This window comes from Rousettus aegyptiacus, unplaced genomic scaffold (genome assembly GCF_014176215.1).
Source record: "Rousettus aegyptiacus isolate mRouAeg1 unplaced genomic scaffold, mRouAeg1.p scaffold_m13_p_4, whole genome shotgun sequence".
NCBI classification, from domain to species: domain Eukaryota; kingdom Metazoa; phylum Chordata; class Mammalia; order Chiroptera; family Pteropodidae; genus Rousettus; species Rousettus aegyptiacus.
Genome location: NW_023416307.1, coordinates 93,146,389 through 93,167,647, shown reverse-complemented (window position 1 = coordinate 93,167,647; position 21,259 = coordinate 93,146,389). Strand labels below are relative to the sequence as shown.

The following is a 21,259-nucleotide window of genomic DNA, read 5'->3' as shown; positions in this document are numbered from 1 at the left end:
ACGTACGTAACTTTTTAACACTTATTTTATTGGTTAGGTTTATAGAAAGTCGTTATTTTTAAAATATGAAGCTAGGTCCTAATATCGTATTAGACTCCAAACAAAATTTTGAGACATTGATTATGGTGTCAGGCAAAAAAGACTCAGTTTATTATAAGTTTCTTTTGATTTCTCATTTCACCAGTCCCCCAGCATATAAAGCTGGCAAATAACAATTGGGAAAAGCAAAAGGATATTGGCTCTTGGTACAAGGCACACACTAAATTACACCTTTAGCATTCCCAGCTCAAATTAAGTTGATATAACGGCTAGAATATAAATATGTAGTTATAGAATTAAGACATCTTTTTTTTTTTTTTTTTTTTGGTTCAATAATGCCTGCTTCAGAGTACATGAACAGCAATTAATCTCATGGTGATTGTAACTATTTGCTCACAGTTTTCAAACAAACCTACTTAAGTGGACACTAAAATCTCTCTAGAGTAGAAAAATAAAATTTTTTGACCTCCTAAAGGATCCTAAAAGAGGTCAAAAAAATTATATAGTTTTAAATCTTTACAAAGGGAAACTATATATTTAAAACTACTAATTCAACTTCAAATTGTTAAAAAGTCAAAATCATTACTTTTAAATCTAAAAACTATTTTTCATTTACAGAAGTATTAATTGCTCTGCAAATTTGCAGTTCATATCCAAATGAGAATGCATTATTCTCAAATCCACAGTTAATAACATTATTTTGAAGGGAAATAGTGTGAAATTATGATTCAGTTCCAAAACTCCCACTGGTATGTGACATATTAAAATGAAGGGAAATTTTATATATAATATATAAAATCAATCATTAGGTGGACAAATACTATACACCCAGAAACTTGTATGAATTAAGTCAAAAGCAACATGACTTAAGTATTAAAGATAGATGAAAAAATGGTTTATCAAATTTAAAACAAAATATTCATTATAATGAGTCAAGAATTTTCAGCAAAATGTATACTCAAAATTTTATTCAGAAAGAAATTGAGCCACATGTAAAGCTACTACTTGATATGTTTTTTGAATGGTACAAAAAACTTTGTGAATGTTCTATTCAGTGGAAGAAAAAACCCACTATAGTTTTAAACAGGCTTGTAACTGCTAAAATCTGTTTTTAGAAATTTAAAGTTTAAAAGAAGTTTTAAAATGTTGCATATGATTATTTAAAATCAAAATCTGACAATCAGTTATTGCTAGCCTGAATTCAAGACTACTGAAGAATTATAATCATACTTTCTCCTTAAGGATTGTTTCCTATCTCAAAAATGAAGACTTTTCTAACAGAATAAAATAGTGTAGTACAAAAAGATGATATATTTTAAGTGCATTATTTTATTTTAAAAGGGTAATTATCTTATTCTGGGCAACAACAACAAAAAAAAAACAAAAACAAAAAATGTTTCTCAGTTATAATAAAACCACATTTATTGGAGTCGATCGTACCAATGTCTGGTCAAAAACTGTATACTTTCCCAATCCATCCCATGATGTTTTCCTGGTCCCCCGCTGCCGCAGACAGTTCAGCTGGTGTTGCTCACCAAGGCCAATGTCAAAGAGAATTTGGTATTCTTTTGTGTTTATTTATTATTCAACCAGTGTTGTGTTCCTGTGTTTGGGAAAAGGCTTAGCTTGACTGAGCAAGAGCATACCTAGAGCATGAACTCTTCCGCTTTAACATTATATTGAAAAAGAAAAAAAAAGAAAGGAAAAGAAAAGAATTTCAAACACCTTTGTTTATCATGAAAAAATAGTTTCTGGTTTCTGGTATGTTCAGTGTTCATGGAAATAACAGAAATTCCTTCTAAAATCAATTGGAAAGAAAACAAAACAATGCCTTCAATAAGGTGAAATCCAACTAAGATTGCATATTAAACACAAATAATTCAGAATGAAAAAAATAACAAATTGTGTCAAACTGTGACATTTTCTAACTTTAAGATACATTTAAAACACCTATTTTCCCATCACAATAGTCTAATATTAGACTAACAACTCCAGATTAAATCTATTAAATATATTCTAACTATTAAAGCTATAAAATTCCCTATATTGATAACAATAAAAGCAAAAAATAATGATACAAAATTGCAAAGTACACTGAAGTTGGTTAAATCTCATATATCCCCCCAAAAAGTACTGGGAAGGAACCATTGCTCAGTCAAGATATTACCTTTTCCTCAACACCATTTTTCTTTAATTCAGAAGGGGATATTGTCTATATTTAGATCAGTAATAATAAAGAAAAACATGTACCTTTCTGTTGGGATAACCACTTTGACTATGGCTTGCGACAGAGTCTGTATATGAAGTCACATCAGATAATAAACATAGAATATGTGAGTATTGTTAACAAGTAACAAGCAAAAATACACATATGCATTGAAAATACTACACATCTAATCACAAGTTTTGCAGGCAATCACTGCATTTGAAGTAATTATACACTAAGCAATTACACAAAAACAAATGGATGTGTTCAGTGAACAATAAATGTTCACCAAATGCAAAGAATCAGAACATTCCTGCCAGAATGCACATCAATGCACTGAAATAGGTACTACACTGAGAATTATCAGATAAAGATTTTAATTTGTGAAATAATTAACTTTTTGCCTTTGACCATAATACAGTTTGCTACTTTGTTCCCAAGCCTTTAAAACCAGCCCTGTCATTTTAAGTGGAATTAATTCATAACAGAACCAACAAATTCTTTTAACTTGAAATTAAGTTGGTTTTATGTTTAATAAAAAGGAAATACTCACCCTTTGCTTTTACTAGAGTAGTTAACATTTAAGAAAAAAAAAACCATATATGCTCTCAAATAATCTAATACCTAAGATCTTGAGAACTGAGTTAGCTAGTTGCCATCTAAACAGTTTAACTATTTAGAAGGTTTTTCTAATTGAAAAGTCACTTAACCAAATACAAAGTATCACTTTCTCAGAACAAAGTAAATATAGATATGTACTTAAGCATACTGGATACAACAGTGGACAAAGGAAAAAAAAAAAGACTTAATAAGTGGTCAAAAAGGAATGGTAGCCAAATAAAAATATGACCTACTTTTTCAAATAGGGTTTCCATGGGCTAAGGCAGGGAACACATCTACTTATTTAAGAGTTGCCAAAGAGAATTACACACACATTTTCTATAAAATTGTTGAAAAGAAATACTACCATAGATTTAGTATTTACAAATAGATGCGGCCCTATGTACATTTTTTAAATTACCTTCTCAAAATCCTCTTTGTTTTTAGGTGGCGGTAACATGGGAGCATTGGGGTTTTTTAACCGCTCTCTAGGTTGCGCATTAAAAGGCAGTCCAGATGGAGGTGGGGGAAGCGTATGTTCCATCATGGAAGGTGGAATGTATATTGGATGTGGAGGAATAGGCACAGCTTTACCCCAACCTAACTTCATTTCAAAAGACATAATCATCTTTCCTACAAGAAAGAAAATAAAGGTCACATTGATAATAACTCTCAAAATAAATAAAAGATTTCAGTGATTTGAATTAATTTTTATTTTTAACCTTTCCATTTCTGGTCCAGTTTTCCCCTCAAGTTTTTATAAACACTTCTCAGAAGCCTCCCCCCCCCCAACCAAAAAAAAAGTCTGAATTCTATATATGGACAATAAAAACTCACTAACCATTTAAATTTTTTAAAGCTCTTTCAGCATCTCTTCTGTTCATAAAGGCCACAAAGCCACAATTTCTCTCTCTTGCTCTTTCTTCATCAGTTCTAGGCCACATAATTTTCACACTGGCTAACGGTCCAAATCTTCCAAATTCTTGGCACAACATTTCTTCATTCATCTGTTAAAAGATGTGTTTTTTGGTATACAAAAAAGGAAAAAAAGAATTCACAAATCTTTTCATATCAGAAACACACTGTTTTATGTAAACGAGTGGCCAGGGTGAAGAGGTTAGGTTACTTCCGCTCTTCCTCCTTTGGAGATCCTGCCATCTAAAATAAGCTGTTCTACAGTAATTTAGCAACATTTTTCAGGCAGCAACAATTACTACATTTAACTAAGGGAAGAAATATTTGTTGGCAATGCAAGAAAAAAAGGATATGATTACTTTTTCTTCTTCCAGCACACAACTACCAGTGTAATTATGGACAGAGGGAAAAAAAAATGGTAAATATGCGATGAGGTCCAATATACCATTTTTTAAAAAAAAGCATATTATGTAACAACTACTACATTTCCCATAACACAATTAACACTGACATGTGGAAAAGAATTAAAATATAAAAGACAAAAAGTACATATACTAGTTTGCTGTTAAGGAAAAAAGAAAAAGGAAATCCATAAGGAAGCAAGCTATGCATTAAAAGGGTACAGTTTCAAAAGAATACCACTGGTCATATCCTGATGTAATAAATAATAAAAATCATCACCTAGTAAAACAATTCAATGTATTGTCCAGTTACAGAAAGAGAAGACAAGCTTTTAAGAATTATAGCAAGGCAATTCAGCCTATACCAGCAAGATAATGTGAGCAACTATCTAGTTCCATCAAATTTGCTTACTTCAGATTCATGACTATTTTTTTTTTTACTGACAAATTAGTTTTCTTCCAAAGTAGCTTCCTTCCAAAAGTATAAACCAACATTCACCTTACTTTTTCTACTATTACCTGTGGATTAATGTTTCCAAGGTATAAATTAGTAGTGCTTGGATCGCCTACATCATGTGACCCAGGTGCATAATCATCAAGAACTAAAGCAAAGAGGAAAAAAATTATAACCTGAAAAATACAAAGTCTGGACAATTTTTATTAATTAAAAAAGCAAAAAACTGTATTACCACCAGATGATCTATTTCTTCTTGAGGGCGCATCCACTTTAAAGAGGGGAAAAAGAAAACAATTCTTAGTTTTTAGAGTATTTAACTACACATACAAACATCAAAATAAATGTCACTTACTGGAACGACGCTGACCATCAGAATCTGACTGAGGAGGCTCAAATCGACTTAACCTGCCTTTTGTTTTATGTCTCTCATCACGTTCTTCCTGAATTCTGTTGAAAACATTTATAATCACTAATAATGAGCCAAAATTTGTTTGTTCACATTTAATAAAAATAGAACTTATCCAGGTATCATTTTCAAATAACTTGAAATACGTGTAATTAAATGCCAGTATGGACAACCAAGATTAGAGAGTCGCTCAGCTTTTACAGTCATGAAAAAATTTCTGATATATCATATACACAATGAAATACAAAGCCCATGTTTAAGGTAAGGAAGAAATTCAACATTAAAACCAAGAATCTGTTCTTTCTTGGCTAAGTTTGACCATTCTTCACCCTCTACCTATATTGTTTTCACTGCAAATAGGACTCCGAACATTAACCTATTGAATTGCATCCATATAATGCAAGCAATCTAGATGGTGGATAAAATGCTAATTCATTTTCAAACATACCCCACAATATAGCACTAAAATATCTAAAACAACCTCATGGTAAGCCAGTTAGGAGTAATTAAATGGTACACTACATTCTTCCCACCTGTTAAGTATCAGCTCTATGATAGCTACTTTCAGCACTAGAAAACTTACTGTTTCAATTCTTCTTTGAAGAGTTCCAAATTGCTTTTTTTCTTTTCTTTCTCCCCTTTCTTCAGTGGCTATGAAGGATATGACAAATTATACTTCAAACAAAAGAAGGTTAAACAAAACTAATGGTTCAATAATCATTTTAAATAATTTTTATTTCAGTGCCAATTATGTTCTAATTTAAATTAAAAGAATGAATGCTTCTCTTATCACTGAACTTCCTTCCCTGTTCTCTCAAACTAAAAAATTAACAATTATTAAAACAATTAAACGAAATGACAATAAGCGGTCTTATAGTAAAGGAGCCACTATATCACCCAAAAGTGTGCAATACTTAGGCCTGAATATTGTTAGTGGGTAACAGGTGGCAAAATTAATGAATATAGAGTAAATGAACTACCGTGTAAAGTAACTGTCAAGAACAACTACCAAAAATATGCACCCTCAAAACAATAAACATAGGAGGATATGAATTACTTAAACAATCAGTAACATCACTGGATTTCCTTTTAAAATTACTTCCAAAACCTCTTTTGGAATAACCTCTTTTAAAAGTGCCCAAATAATTCAATGGGAAAAGAATAGTCTTTTTAACAAATAGTATTAGGACAATTGAATATCCACATGCAAAAAAGAATGAAGCTGGACCTCTATTTCACACCATATACAAAAACTAACTCAAATGGTTCACAGACCTAAATGGAAAAGCTGAAACTATATAACTCTAAGAGAAAAACATAGGAGTGAAATCTTTATAACCTTGAATGAGGCAATAGCTTCTTAGACATGACACAAAAGGCATGTAAGAAAAAAAAACTGAACTTCATCAAAATTAAACTTTCATGCTTCAAAAGACACTTAAGAAAGTGCAAAGATAAACCAAAGAATGAAGAAAACATTTGCAAATCATATAGCTGATAAGAAACTCGACTCTAGAAATTGTAAAATATTTGTACAACTCAACAATAAAAAAGAAATAAGCAAATTAAAAAATGGGCCAAAGTTATTTCTAGAGAAGACAATAAATGGACAATAAACACATAAATGCTCAACATCGGTAAGGAAGTGCAAATCAAAACCACAATTAGGTACAACTTTTCACCAAGATGACTAAAATAAATATGAAAAACAGACAAAAATATGGAAAAACTATAACCTTCATACATTGCTGATGGGACTGTAACATGGTACAGCTGCTTTGAAAAACAGTTTGGTAGTTTCTCAACAAGTTAAACAGTTGCCATATGACCCAGCAATTCCACTCCTAAGTATATATAAAAGAATTGAAAATGGTAGGTCCACACAAAAGCTTATACACGAATGTTTATAGCTGCATTATTCTTTTATGATAGCTACAAAGTAAAAACAATCCAAATGTCCATCAAGTGATAAATGGATAAACAATATGTGGTATATCCATAATACGGAATACTATCCACTATAAAAGAAATGAAGTACTGATCTATGCCACAACAAAGATGAAACCTGGAAACATGATGTTAAGCAAAGAAGCCAAACACAAAAGGCCACGTTATATGAAATGTCCAGAATTGGAAAATCCAAAGAGGAAGAAAGTAGATTAGTGATTGCCAGGAACTGGCGATGATTAAAAATAGGTAGATAGCTCCTTTCTGGAATAATAACAATGTTCTGAAATTAGAAATCATCAATTACTGCACAACTCTATACTTTAAAAAAAACAATTGTATACTTTATAAGGATAAATTTTATGGTATGTGAATTATATCTCAATGAAGCTGTTATTTTTAAACTGCTTTCAGAGCTATTTTAAGTCACACAAAAAAATCAGTCTCACTATTCAGTGTAATCATATTTCTTCATCAGATCTGATTCTAAATGACATAACCCACATCTATCAACCTTCCCCCACGAAAACTCTCTCAAAAAATAAAAATTTTTCTAACATTGAGAATATTTAAAAGTGTTGCTAGTTCTGACAGTAATTTCAAATAAATCACAAAAATGTTCTAAGTAAAAGACACATATATATAGTTGGAGCATATATAGTCTTCCAAAGTTAACTGACACTACATATGCCGATATAATTTAAATACCTCAGAGTTCGGAACTGTTTAAAAATACAACCCCATTCATTATTTTACATTAACACCTAAAAATATAGTCAACTTTTTACTTGAATGTGCTATTACTATAGTAATAACAAATGTTCACTGTTCAAAGAACATAAAAAATATTAATTACATGTCCTAATTTATTCTCTCTTATACAGGAAGATTAAGCATCAAAACTCAACATCTACTCTCAAAATAATTAAAAACAAGAAACCAAAGCCCTGCTTACAAGTAAAGTACTGAAAGTACCAATGGCAATGTCATCTCTAAATATAAATGGCCACTTATTTAAGCATGACTTACAGGTTTTTTGGTTTCTATCACAAGAAGAGATGGTGGTCTTTCATTGGATGACTGATTTGGAGGATTTTTTTGATCTGCAAATCTTGAAGATGGCTTATAGATTTTGCCTCTTTTTTCATCGGTTTCATGTTCTTCTGAAATTTAAAATACTAAGTTTCAATACTAATTTCGTATGATTTGGATTTTATTTATTCATTATTTTATGTAAAAATAAACAAAAACAAAATACTTTTAGTACTAATATACATCACTATGGACAATATTTGAAGTTAAATTCAAATATTACTGCTCTACTCTCAAAAATACTAATTTAATCATTTTATAGTAAAACTATGAAATACATTAAAATTTTTGTGAAGTTCCCTGCTGTCTTAAAACTTGGAAGGTAGTAAATATTTTAAAACTTATCTAACTCCAATTTCTCAGTAATCTACATTTGGTCATTTATTTTGCTAATTAATATCACCACAAGAGAGTGCTAATAGAAAAAAAGCAACCAAACTTCTCTCATAATTACCTGCGGTCATTCATCATTCAATCAAGACTTTTTGGATTTACTCAAGGACTATAATACTTACACTTACCTTTAGCTGCATTAACAACACCTCCACGCACAAATGTTTTCACTTTATTACCATCACTTCCTTCAAAAGCAGCAAGAAATTCTTCATATATCTCAGCAGCAGCCTTTTCATCCTCCTAAATACATGTAAATATATTAATAGCACTTAATATGAAAATTATTACTGTATATGGGGTGAAATAAAACACACCTTTACATACAAATTATTAATGTTATCTATAACTCATCAAGGAATAATGTAAGTGAAACCTTTCCTTCACTGAGGAAAGTAGCAATCTTATTCGGTAATATCTAATCCTTACAAGATATTAGATATTAGTTAACAATGAAACTAAGAGAAGCTTTGATCTTCTATTGGCAATTTATGGAACCAGAAAAGGTCCCACTAAATAAATTTGTTTAGAGACAATTCAAGTGTCAAACTGTATGACAACTGAATGTATAAAATATATTATCTCATTAATGTTCATAATTTCTAAGGCATGATGATTTAATTCAAAGTGAATACAAAGATTTCCTTTATAAACTACCAAAAACATGTTTATTAGAAATTAAAGCAATATCTCCGGAGAGCCAGAGTTGGCATTTAAAAAAAAACTCAGAACCTCGACAGTTTCCATTAAAACTATTCTAAATATCCCCCAAAATGTATGAATAAAAAGGCCAATGGAACAGAAGAGAAAACACAGAAATGAATCCAATAACGTGGAAATTTAGTATTCAATAAAAGGTACATCAAATCAGTGAAGAATAGATGGGCTTTTCAATGAATAATGTTGGGAAAACTATTTGAAAAAAGGTAAAAAATGAACCAATTACTCACATTATATACAAGTACAGGTTGCAAATTAATCAGATTTAATTTTTTTTAGAAATGAAACCATGTTAAGTATTAGAGGGAAAAAATGAGGAAATTCATTTATACACTGAGAATGGGAAAACCCAGAAACCATAAAGAAGGACTGATAAATCTGATTATATAACAATATAGTTTCTGTAAGGAAAAACATCAGAATCAAAATGAAAAGACAATCGACAAACTAGGACAAAACACTGCACCTTGTATCATAGACCAAGCATTAATATACTTAATATAGAGTTTCTAAAAAGAGCTTATCGAAAAATTGGTTTAGATAAGAGCAGACAGTTTACAAAACAAACACAAGAAAAGCTGTTTAATCTTACTTTTAAGAGAAATACAAATTTAAATCTACAGTGAGATACTATTTTTCACCTAGCAGACTGGTAAAACTCCTTTGATAACATCCTCTGTTGACAAGGCCTTACAGAAACCAGCTCTTATACATTGTTGATAGAAATGCAAAATGACCCTACCCTTACAGAGGGCGATGTGACAATATTAGCAGAGTTATTTATGCATTTACCATTCAACTCAGTAATCTCAATTACAGGAATATATCCCAAAGATACACTAGCAAAAAAAAAACCATATGCATAATACTGTCCATAACAGCACCCTTCAAAATGTCAAAAGATCAAAACAAAAATGCCCTCAACAGGATTTTAGTTGAATAAACTATTCTCTATCTACACAGCTATTAAAAAAAAAAGACTAATTCAATACACTCGTTGTAATCTGAGATGTGATATGAAAAAAGTGAAATGGAGAAAAGTGAACTGTACATAACATGCTACTGTTCATATAAGAGTGGTTACAATATATATGTGTACACACACACACGGGCGCGCGCTTATAAAAAATAGACCAAAAAATAACCAAAAATTGTTACATAGTAGAGAGAAAATGGTAGAGAGGACAGGGATAGAAGTTGAACTCCTTTGAATATACCCTATATTACAGACTTCACATGGAGGTGGCAGCTGAGAATACCCTGGGGGTTCAAAATTTCTGAAAAACCTATCTTTTCTGCCCGTACACCACTGCCCCTTTAGATAATTTCCAAGGATAACTCAAAATACATTTTACACATTACCTTTTTCTTCAATTCTTCTTGCTCTTTCTTACTTAAAGTTCGCTTAGCTGTACTCATTTTTCCAATACTGAATGCTTTAAGTTTGTTTTCTAAAACAGGCTGGAAAAAGAAATAAAATGCATACCTTTATATACAAATTATTAATGGTAACTATAACTCAAAAGATACAGCTCAAATGATAACCAAATTTTCAGATTAGATGACTTAAAAAAATAACTCATTGTAAAAAAAGCTGATGGCACTGTTAAGCATCAGGTGGCCTGCCTATCTTAAGCTTAATTCTGAAGTAAATATTCATTAAAGAATATCGTTTGCTAGCTGAAGGTCAGTAACATATAAAAGCCATTTAAAAAATTAAAAAAAAAAAAGGGGGGGTAAAAATGAAACAGATATGCCTAGGCTTAGAACTCATTCAACTTGCTTGTTGGCAGCAAGAATAAAAACACTTCGAAAGGGAGAGCACAGATGGCACAGATGTTTCTGGGTAAAAGAAGCAATATAGAAAACAGACATTCAAACAGAGAGGAGGCATACACTTCCATGGTTCAGTAGCAGAAATCTAAATACCATCTATAACCCCCATTTCAGGTAATACAAATCACATCATTTTCATTTATAATTCTGCAAATCACCTCATGCTTCATTAATAATACTGATGTTTGTGAACATTATAATTTCATTTACCTTGCTGGGAATATATCACATACAGTATTCTAGGTTTCCACACAAATTAACATTCACTGATTAGTTATGAATGTAAAAAAATAGTATTTTAATAAAGTCTCCATTCATGTAACTTAAAAATAATTTCCTTCTGAAATATAGCTTCAATAAATTATTTGTAGACCTTTAATTGTTCATTTATTCATTTGAATGTTAAATTTTGATTTATAAATTTAAGGGGGAAATGTTTATTAAATATAACCTACAATATTAATCTGCAATTGAAATCTAAAATTTCTCTAGCACCTACCAAAATAAGAAGTTAACCAATTACAAAATTAGACCTTATCAATTCCCAGTTATCAAAAAGCCTTGCCCTTGAGATATGCAGCATCAAAGAGTAATATTGCTGCAAAATATTTTAAAGTTACAGCAAAATCATTTGAAAACCTAAAGCAGTTTATAACCCAAAAGTCTATGCTGGGTTTAAGGAACAGATTCAAAGTAAAATTCCCACCCCTCCCACACACCCCCAAATAGAAAGAAAGATGTGTTGCCATCATTCAGCATCTTTGGTTTCAACTTTAAAAGTTTAAACAAACTGTAAAATCACATATAAATTCAATGAAAACCAATTTTATAAAACAAAATGTTTGAGATCAAATTTTATTTATAACCTAAGAGCTAAGCCCAAGAGGAAAATGGTTAAGAAAATTAAGAAATGTTTACTAAAAGACAATCATCCATTTAATTTACAGAATTTTTGCTATAATTTAAAAACTTAGAATTGAAAATATTTTTAAACATGCCCCTGTAAAATGGATCTCAGCAAAGTAAAAATACATTTATGCTGAGAAACATTAAACAAGAAAAATAAAGTGTTAGCAATGTTAATACTGGCTGGTGGTGATTGTCTTATTATAATTTCCAAATTTAATTGTGAGAAAACATTAGTTAAAATAGAAAAAAAGATGAAGGAACATGAGAGCACTTTGCAGATACATGCAGTAAAGAAGCTCCTTCTCTGGGTTCTTGAACTGCCTAGACAATGCACTAACCAGAGTGAATAGCATCTGCTCTGTTTGCTTCCCAGGGCAAGACTTTAAGCTCTCTGAGAGCAAGAGCTGTGTTTTAATTATCTATGTATTTCCAGTGAGTAGTTTTGGGGCTTGGTTCAGTATATGTTTGGTATGGAGGGAGAGGGGGAATAACAAATCTGACTATTAACCATTTTATATCCAAAACGTTTTGTTTTTTTTTCCTTTAAATTTTAAAATTTAAATAGAATATATCTCACATATGAGCTAAAAATCATTTCCTTAGCTGAACTTTAGTTTCCCATTAACTTGAATACAATGAAGAATACTATTTTCAAATAGTACAAGATAAAAGAACTACAAAACCAATATATCCAACCACCAAATCCGATCAAGGACAGTTTAAAATCATTAGCTACACTTTCTTATCTTTATCAATACTTACTCTTGAAAGATTCTGATGAGGAGAATCACAAAGGCTTTCACGAGCACTTTCATTCCTATAATTATGTTTCCTTGGACTCTTAGGTCGTGTCCGACTTGGCATATCACTATCTGAAGGTCCAGATGTATCCATCTTCAGGAAAAGTAAAACAAGTTTTTAAAAATCACATGGGTAACAGTAGAAACTAGAAATAACCCAAATGTTCAAATATTGACAAATTTAGTTATACACTAGCAAAATCCTTTTTAACATCACAATTTCATCAAAAAAGTCCTTAAGCACAAAGAAAGTTTTCAATAATTCTAACTTACACTTGAAAGCTCAAATTTTATGTCAGTAACAAATACTTGTTTTCCTTGAAGCAACAAGTTAATTTCCTTCATTTTCAAGAAAATATTTGTCAAACCCCAAGCCTGATTAATCAGTTTGTCTGTCAATTGCTCCTTCAAATAAAAATAGTATTCCATGAAAAAAAAAGAAGCCAATTTCATTTCTCAATTTAAACGATCCCACAAGTACTTTTCCACAAGACAAACATCACACTTTGGTAAGCAGAAATGCCTTTTATGTGCTTCCCATTTCATCCTACACAACATTCAAAAGGCCCACAAAATAGGACAAAATCTAATAATAATAATTTTTACTGCTTTATCGAAAACAACATTAAGTGAAACTAGGATATTTTTACTGTGCCTGTGGGGAAGAATACAATGACTACTAGTACATTTTGGCAACACTGTCTTTATTCCTAAGGTGCCAGTAGTTTACCTGTTCAAAATGCCAAAAAGCTTTAAACAGAAGTATATGCCCATCAACAGAGAAACAACTTACTAAATAATTGAACCTGCCCCTGTGAACATTATTATGCCATTAGGAAGACTAGATTACAGCTATGTCCATTGACTTGCAGAGATTTCCAATAGGTGTATTATGCCATAAGAAAATGAGTGTATATAATGTAATACCATACTCAATGTACAAGTACACACATTTATGTACGTACAGAATTTTATAAGCATGACAAAAGATGAAGGAAATACACACACTAGGTTTCTAACAGTTTGAGGAGCCCAACTTTTACAAATAAGAACACCAAAAAAGGAGGGCACCTAACAAAAAAGATGAAATAAAATAGGCACAAAGAAGGAGAAAGAAAATAGTCACTTACAATATAATTATATTTATTTATCAAGTGAAATCATTAAGTATTGGGATAGAAACAAAGAGAAATTAAATTTTAAAGAAAAAAGAAAAATTGCCTTTTATACTCACATGCGCATCTGAAGATCCAGATGAATGAACATCTGATGATCTGGTCTGCAAGTATTAAAAACAAAAGTCAATATTTAAATGATCAGAAAATCTTACAATGCTAACAAGTATTTCACATACAGACTCAATTTTTCCAAACTTGTAGCAATTCTTCCTCAGCTAATAAAACCAAACTCACAAAAAGGTTGTGATCCAAAATAAATGTGCAAGTCAATTCTTTAAAATTCGGAATGCCTATTTTCAAAAATATGATGCAAATGACAGTAGGATAATTACCTTTTTAAAACAGTGGAAAACTAACCACTATTTTTACAACAGAATTTTTGTGCAAAAGCTCTTCCCAAGTCGTAAAACAGTGTACACTGCTTCGACACTAATATAGCATCAACTACTTACTACACAGCAAAAAGAAATCTCCCCTTCTTTCTTTCTCCCACCACCCAAAGTCATATAAGCAGAAAATTTTAATGCCATGAAAATCTACTTGATGTCTAGCAAATGGTATAAATTCTACTGCAGAAATAGTTCAAGAAAAACAAAATCCTACTATCAAATCCCTGTTAGGCCTCCATTTCCAACTTGTTCTAAGGGGGCTGTTTCTACTTCAGCATACCACCACTGCTATTACACAAGGAAGAAGTCAGTCTTCAAATAATGTTACCTTCGAACAATGTCAACTCTTAAAATTTCATCTTATTTTTTCTTAATTGATCTACATTTCAAATTTCATACAGCATACAATAATTTATTGGTTTTTCACTATGCGTCTAAGGATAAAGAAGCCAAGTAGCAAGGCTATTTAAATAATAAGATTCATATAGGTCCACACAATATTGCTTTATTTATCTTGTCTAAACATAAGGCTAAGAACAGCTTATTGGATTTTCATCACTGAATCAATTTACTCCTCTGAACTCCACTGTACTGGCCCCTAGGCAAAATCAGCCCCAAACTACCTCCCACCTCTATTCTTTCTATCCATCATTTTTCTGTCCCCAACTTTATTGTATCCCTCCTTACTCACTTTCTCCTCCCCCCAATCTTTCTTTAAAAAGCAAGATAGCATGGAAGAAATGTTTTGATCTTTAAATTAACTCTCAAACACACTTTGAAACAGTTTGAAATGCACCTATCTGTACACACATAAATGAGAAAATTCGAGAATAACTAACTTTTCTTAGAAAAAAGTTCAGCCAAAAGGCTGAAAGGTTTGAAAAAAATAATGAATTGCCTTCCAATACAGGAGTATTAACCTGCTATAAAACAAAAATAATATCCCAATCATAACAGTAACAAAAAATATAAAACACTTAGAAAGCAATCTGTTTGAAACACAAATTTCACAAAGATTCAGTTATTTAAGTCACCTTTTGAAAAGACTCATCATATGCCTGAATGAAAAGTTCATTATTAAGACAATATCAACTATAACCAAATTCATTTTTATATGATATAATTTCATTCAACAGCTCAAAGTACCAAAGGGAAATATTTGCAAAAGGGATTGCCAAAAATAATTCTAAAGTTCACCCAGAAGAAGCAGCATACAAGAGTAGCTAAGAATGTGTTAGCCTTTCTTTGATCTTCTATGCCACCACATTCAAATAATCATTTCTAGGACTTAAAAATAACAGCATGGCTTAGGAAGGTGCATCAGCTGATTTCAATTTACCTAAGATGACACTGGTCATATTCACCGCAAACCATTTTTCATTGACACGCAGATATGGCTACACAGCATTCAGAATGGAACTTTTTTAAAATAATTTTTTATTTTTCAATTACAGTTGACATACAATATTATATTAGTTTCAGGTGTGTAACATAATGATTAGACATTTATATAACTTACGTGATCGCCTCGATAACTCTGGTACACATCTGACACCATACAAAGTTGTTATAGTATTACTATATTCCTTTTGCTATACTTTATTGTCTTATGACTATTTTTTAACTGCCAACTTGTAATTCTTAATCCCTTCCTCTTTTTGACTCATCTCCCAAACCCCCTACCACCTGGCAAACATCAAAATGTTCTCTGTATCTATTTGTTTCTATTTTGTTTGCTCATTTATTTTGTTTTTTAGAGTCCATATGTAAATGAAATCATATGGTGTTTGTCTTTATCTTATTCCACTTAGCATAATACCCTTTAGGTCTATTTAGGGTGCTGCGGATGGTAAATTTTCATTCTTTTTTATGGCTGAGTACCATTCCATTGTACATATGACCACTTCTTCATTCATCTTTTGTTGTTGTTGTTGTTTATTGGGGTTACACTGGTTAATACGATTATATAATTTTCAGGTGTACATTATAATTTGACATCTTTATATTCTATTGTGTGATTACCCACCCCCGAGTTTCCTTCAGCTACCATATATTTGATCCCCCAACCCCCCACTATATTTGACCCCCTTTTCCTTGTCTACCTCCCCTCTCCTTCCCTATCCACACCCTCTGGTAACCAGTAGTAGTCCATTGTCCATGCCCCTGAATCTGTTTATCCTGTTCATTTGTTGCTCTTAGGTTTATATCCCACATATAAATGATATCATGTGAGTTTCCAACTTTTCTGTCTGGCTTATTTCACTTTGCATGATTAACTTGAGGTCCATCCATGTTGTCCAAATGACAGTATCGGTGTGCAAATATCTTTTCGGATACGAGTTTTCAAGTCTTTGGGATTAATACCCAGTAGAGGGACTGCTGGATCATATGGTAGACAAATTCTTAGTTTTCTGAGGAACCTCCAGACTGTTTTCCATAGTGGCTGTACCAATCTGTAGTTCCATCAGCAGTATATGAGGGTTCCTTTTTCTCTGCATCCTCTCCAACATTTGTTATATTACTTGTCCTGTTGATTACAGCCATTCTAAGAGGTGTGAGATGGTGTCTCACTGGTTTTGATTTGCATTTCCCTAATAGCTAGTGATATTGAGCATCTTTTCAAATATTTGTTGGCCATTTGTATGTCCTCTAGGGAGAAATGTCTGTTCAGGTCCTCTGCCCATTTTTTGATTGGATGATTTATTTTTTGTTGTTACTGAGCTGTATTAGGCTTAAGAACAGCTAGAGATTTGAAAAGTAGTTACCAAGATTTTAAAAGAATAACCAGCTTCTAAGGTTAGTGATCCAGGTAAATAGTAAATATAATGCCACTTCAGAAATTGAGCCTCTCCCTCCAAACCTGGAACTGAACTTATTATTTATCTTGGGCTTGGGATTTTTCTTTTTTCCTTTTAAACTGAAGAACAACAAATTAATGATGCTTAAAGATCTTCTGAAGTCCACAGACCTAATTCCTTAGCCTAATGAAAAGACTCAAAAGCAAGTGACGAAAGAGAAGAATAAGGGAGGTTTGAGGCAATAAAAAAGCAGACATGAAAGGAATTTATCCCACGGTAGAGGAAAAGAAAATAGTACAGATGTAGGGAAGGACAGTAAAAAATCCAAAAGGAAAAATGATCATTTGACAGCTACTGAAGAGATAAAGGTGAATGAAGCCAACTACACTTATGCCATATGACCCTGTATCTTAGTGACAGAAAATAAAAACTATTTTTCTGGCTGCTCCTACTTTAAGTGAAAGGCCTCCACACCCGAATTTTCAAATTAGCAAGCTATCCACAATAACATTCCTCCAACACTGCTATTCTACCTAGTCAGCTCTCCATTCCCATTTGTCCCCTAAATGGGCTTTTTTCTCCTCTTATCCTCTAAAGCATCAACTTACATCTCCACAAATTTAACAATCTCTCTCATAGGAAGCAAATCAACACCACTTTTCATACTGCAATGACTCTCAATTTTTGATCGTCAATCTTGCTCACTTTCACAGGTTCCAATCAGTTCTCAAACTACCTCCTGGACATCTTCACCTGAATGTCCGTCTACAGGCTACTCAAATCCAATATATCTAAAATTCCTCACAAACTAGCTTGTCCCCTTGACCTTCTTACTTCTGACACTGGGTCCTAACTCTCAATCACTCATAATCTGAAAGTAGTAAAATGTTAAGAGCACAGATTCTGGAATTGTACTTCCTGGTTTTAGCACTTACTAGATTTGTAACCTTGGGCCTAGTTCCCTCATTTGTAAAGCTGAATAGCATATGCCTCGGAATGTTGTGAAGGACAAATACAGGTGAAGCACTCAGAACAGAGTTTGGTACATAATAATTAATTAAGTGTTAGCAGCAGCATTATAACAAGGGCATCTTGCATGACCCCTTCCTTATTCACTGTAATCAGCTGAGTCATATTCTGTTCACCCTACCTCTAATACAGCAGGGGTCCCCAACCCCTGGGCAGTGGACTAGTCCAGGTCTGTGGCCTGTTAGGAACCAGGCTTCACAGCAGGAGGTGAGCCGCTCTCCCAGCACTAGCATCCCAGTACTAGCATCGCAGTCTCAGCTCCACCTCAGATCAGGCATTAGATCCTCATAGAAGCACTGGTCTCTAGTGCCAAAAAGGTTGGGGACTGCGGTTCTACAGGGACCTCTTTTCCTTTCTAAAGACACCATTGAGGTTCAGCTCTTCCCTTTAGTCGACCACGTATGTCTTGCATTTGAGATATAAAGTAAAATAAAACACAGCTTCTGTCATGAGGAGCTAATAAAAGAGACAAGTCAAAATGTGGCTATGCCACAAGAGCACAGAGGGCAAGGAATATTAATGGGGCTGGGGAAGATGTTAGGTAAAGTTTCCCAGAAAGGATCTGAGATGAGATTTTTTTGAAGCAATCTTCAATATCGGCAACACTGCAAAAACCTTTAAACGAGTCCTCACATCCAAATCCTTCCTAAACTATGCCCCAGAATAGCTTTCCTAAAGGATTTTCCTGCCTCAAATTTTTCATGTTCTCTAATTTTATTCTGTAGCATTCAAACCACTCCACAATCTAGCTAAAACTTACCTTTCCATCTCAGCTCTTTTATGTCATATGCAAGTGCCCCATGCACTTGCTAAGCCAGATCACTTATCAATCCATTTCCTAGCGATTTTTTTTTCTTTGCCTTACCCATTTCTTTTTTTATGCCATCTATATCCTTCAAAGCTCTGCTTAACTGTTTAAAAAGATTCAACCACATTCCTCTATGCTCTTGAAGCTTCTCCTTCCCCACCCTCCATTTAACCAGCTGTCACTTCTTTCTTTAAACTTTTAGATACCTCTAATAGCTCTGCCTTGTACTATTATGTGTTGATGCTCTTCTTCCACTAGACAGCATGCTGCCCCAAAATGGATGTGGTCTTATTTAATGTCGTCTTCCTCAAAATCAAGCACAAGATCTTGCAAGTGACAGATTTTCAATATACATGTTGACTTAACCTGTTGGAACAAGTTCCTACACAAAATTAAACTCCACGCTCTTAACATACTAGCTGCCTACTCACTAACATGTAACAGTTACTTAGCTTCATAACACTCTCCAAGCCAAACCAAGGTCTACCTCTCAAAAAACTTTGTATCACTGAGACATGCACTATGTATAATAAAGTTAAATACCTAACCTGAAATGATCCTTAAAATTACATCCAAAACTACCAATACACGAAAATTTGTAACTACATTTTGAATGTCCTACTATAATTTATCTAGACAAAAAAAGTTCTAGGGAAAACAATTTAACTCCTAAAAAAATTATTTCAGCAAAATATCTAGCACATGGCTGCTATGCAATAAAATGTTAAAGTTACTTAACAATAGTATAAGAGGCAAATTACTTATAATATCGTTCTTGAGTTTAATATCCTGTAGCAAGTTTTTATTTCTATTTCAAAATTGACGGTCTTTGTAAAAAGGGGTAGAGAGGAAAGAGTCTTCAACTTGCATATCAAATGAGACCTCTTCTCATCTGCCAGTAAAGCAGTTCATAATTCCACTCCCCACCCAAAAACACAACCTTCCACACATAAAACTAACTACTCTACACTTTAAGATAAGGTTACAACCATATCATAATATTCAGTTTAAACCAAAACTGGCAATCTATGAAGAGCCTATTTCAAGGTTTGTGTTTTGTTTGGAGTTTTTCATATTTAAATCTTACGTATCTTCAGGTACCCCCCTCAAAACACACACACATATACAGAACACGTCCATTGGCAGTAATAAATTCCTAAGGATCACAAGCCTTAAATGGATCCTCGTTTTATTTATTTCTTACAAGTGAAATACTCGGTTTATCAGCAGTCAAAATGAATTCTAAACCAATTTAGCACTGCATATCAAGGAAGCCAGCAGTATTTTCTCCTTTGTTTACCTATATAACCCAATTTTTAACAATATGGCAAAAAATAAGCACTGTCAGAGTGAAATAACAAGGCACACAATTCGATATTAGTACTATTACCAGCACAGGAGATGCAGACGAAAAGAAAATATCACATTCTTCGTATCCTCATTTTGCTGAACAAGCAACCAAGACAACTTGTAAAATAAAAATAATTAATTTTATAAAATAAATTCTAAGTAAATACGCTTAACGATTTTCTAAGCAAATATATAGCTCCTCTCAAAATGAAAGCTACAACATAGAACCAATACCCCTCTCCCCAAAGTAATATTTTAGTCTAGTGATAAACAGAAATAATGAAAAAGAAAATTTAGCTCATTCCTAAAACACTGAACTTCTACATTTGCCAGGCTTTAAAACTAAATTGCAGCAAAATTACACAGAAAATAAAACACCACAGGATCTCTTCACTGGGGACAACAACACATAAAGATAAATCATTTGACTATTCATACATAAAATGTAATTTTTAAAACTAAAAGAAACTGTAGAGGTTATCTAGCTTAATCTCTTTATTTTATAATTAAGACATCAAATACTTTTGCATTATCAATGGCAAAAATTCTGTATATTGTACATTTTCCTCAATGCCTAGAAATATGATTAACCAGCATCCCTACCCATATCAATGAGAATTTAACTGCCCAAAAAGAATGAGCATGGAACAGAGCATGTTCACTCCATTAGTATTGTAGAATGTCACTCATCTGCTGTCCTTAGAGGAAGGAAAATCAACCACAGGGTTCAAAGGCTAGAAATTCCAAATACTGTAGTATTAGCCAAAATGATCTGATACTCTCTCCAGTAATTTCTGGACTTGTGTTAGAAATAAAAAGCAACAATCTGGGCAGTCATTATTACAGTTGATGACTTAAATTCTAAATCTCAGGATTAGAATTTATCCTAACATTTTGAAAAGTGCTTTTTATTTCCTCTATGAACAAAAAGGAGAGGGGAAAGGAACTAATATTAGGTAGTTTATAGATGTTGACTCATTTAATCC

At 32.5% G+C, this 21,259-nt stretch overlaps 1 protein-coding gene across 3 annotated transcripts in view; it reads right to left on the bottom strand.

The window, feature by feature from the left end:
* Positions 1-21,259, bottom strand: part of LOC107500838 (U2 snRNP associated SURP domain containing) — a 48,019-nt gene that overhangs the window by 24,778 nt on the left and 1,982 nt on the right. The window contains exons 2-13 of one of the 3 annotated variants that reach the window (XM_016126502.2): positions 13,956-14,000; positions 12,684-12,815; positions 10,539-10,637; positions 8,585-8,699; positions 8,001-8,134; positions 5,608-5,675; positions 4,971-5,065; positions 4,854-4,886; positions 4,681-4,763; positions 3,687-3,852; positions 3,267-3,478; positions 2,290-2,333 (exon numbers count right to left, since the gene is read on the bottom strand). In XM_016126502.2, the coding sequence (XP_015981988.1) occupies positions 2,290-2,333; positions 3,267-3,478; positions 3,687-3,852; positions 4,681-4,763; positions 4,854-4,886; positions 4,971-5,065; positions 5,608-5,675; positions 8,001-8,134; positions 8,585-8,699; positions 10,539-10,637; positions 12,684-12,815; positions 13,956-14,000 (1,226 nt within the window). Of the gene's footprint in view, positions 1-2,289; positions 2,334-3,266; positions 3,479-3,686; positions 3,853-4,680; positions 4,764-4,850; positions 4,887-4,970; positions 5,066-5,607; positions 5,676-8,000; positions 8,135-8,584; positions 8,700-10,538; positions 10,638-12,683; positions 12,816-13,955; positions 14,001-21,259 lie in introns of those variants that run through there. The other 2 variants (XM_016126503.2, XM_016126504.2) reach the window with 2 other exon arrangements.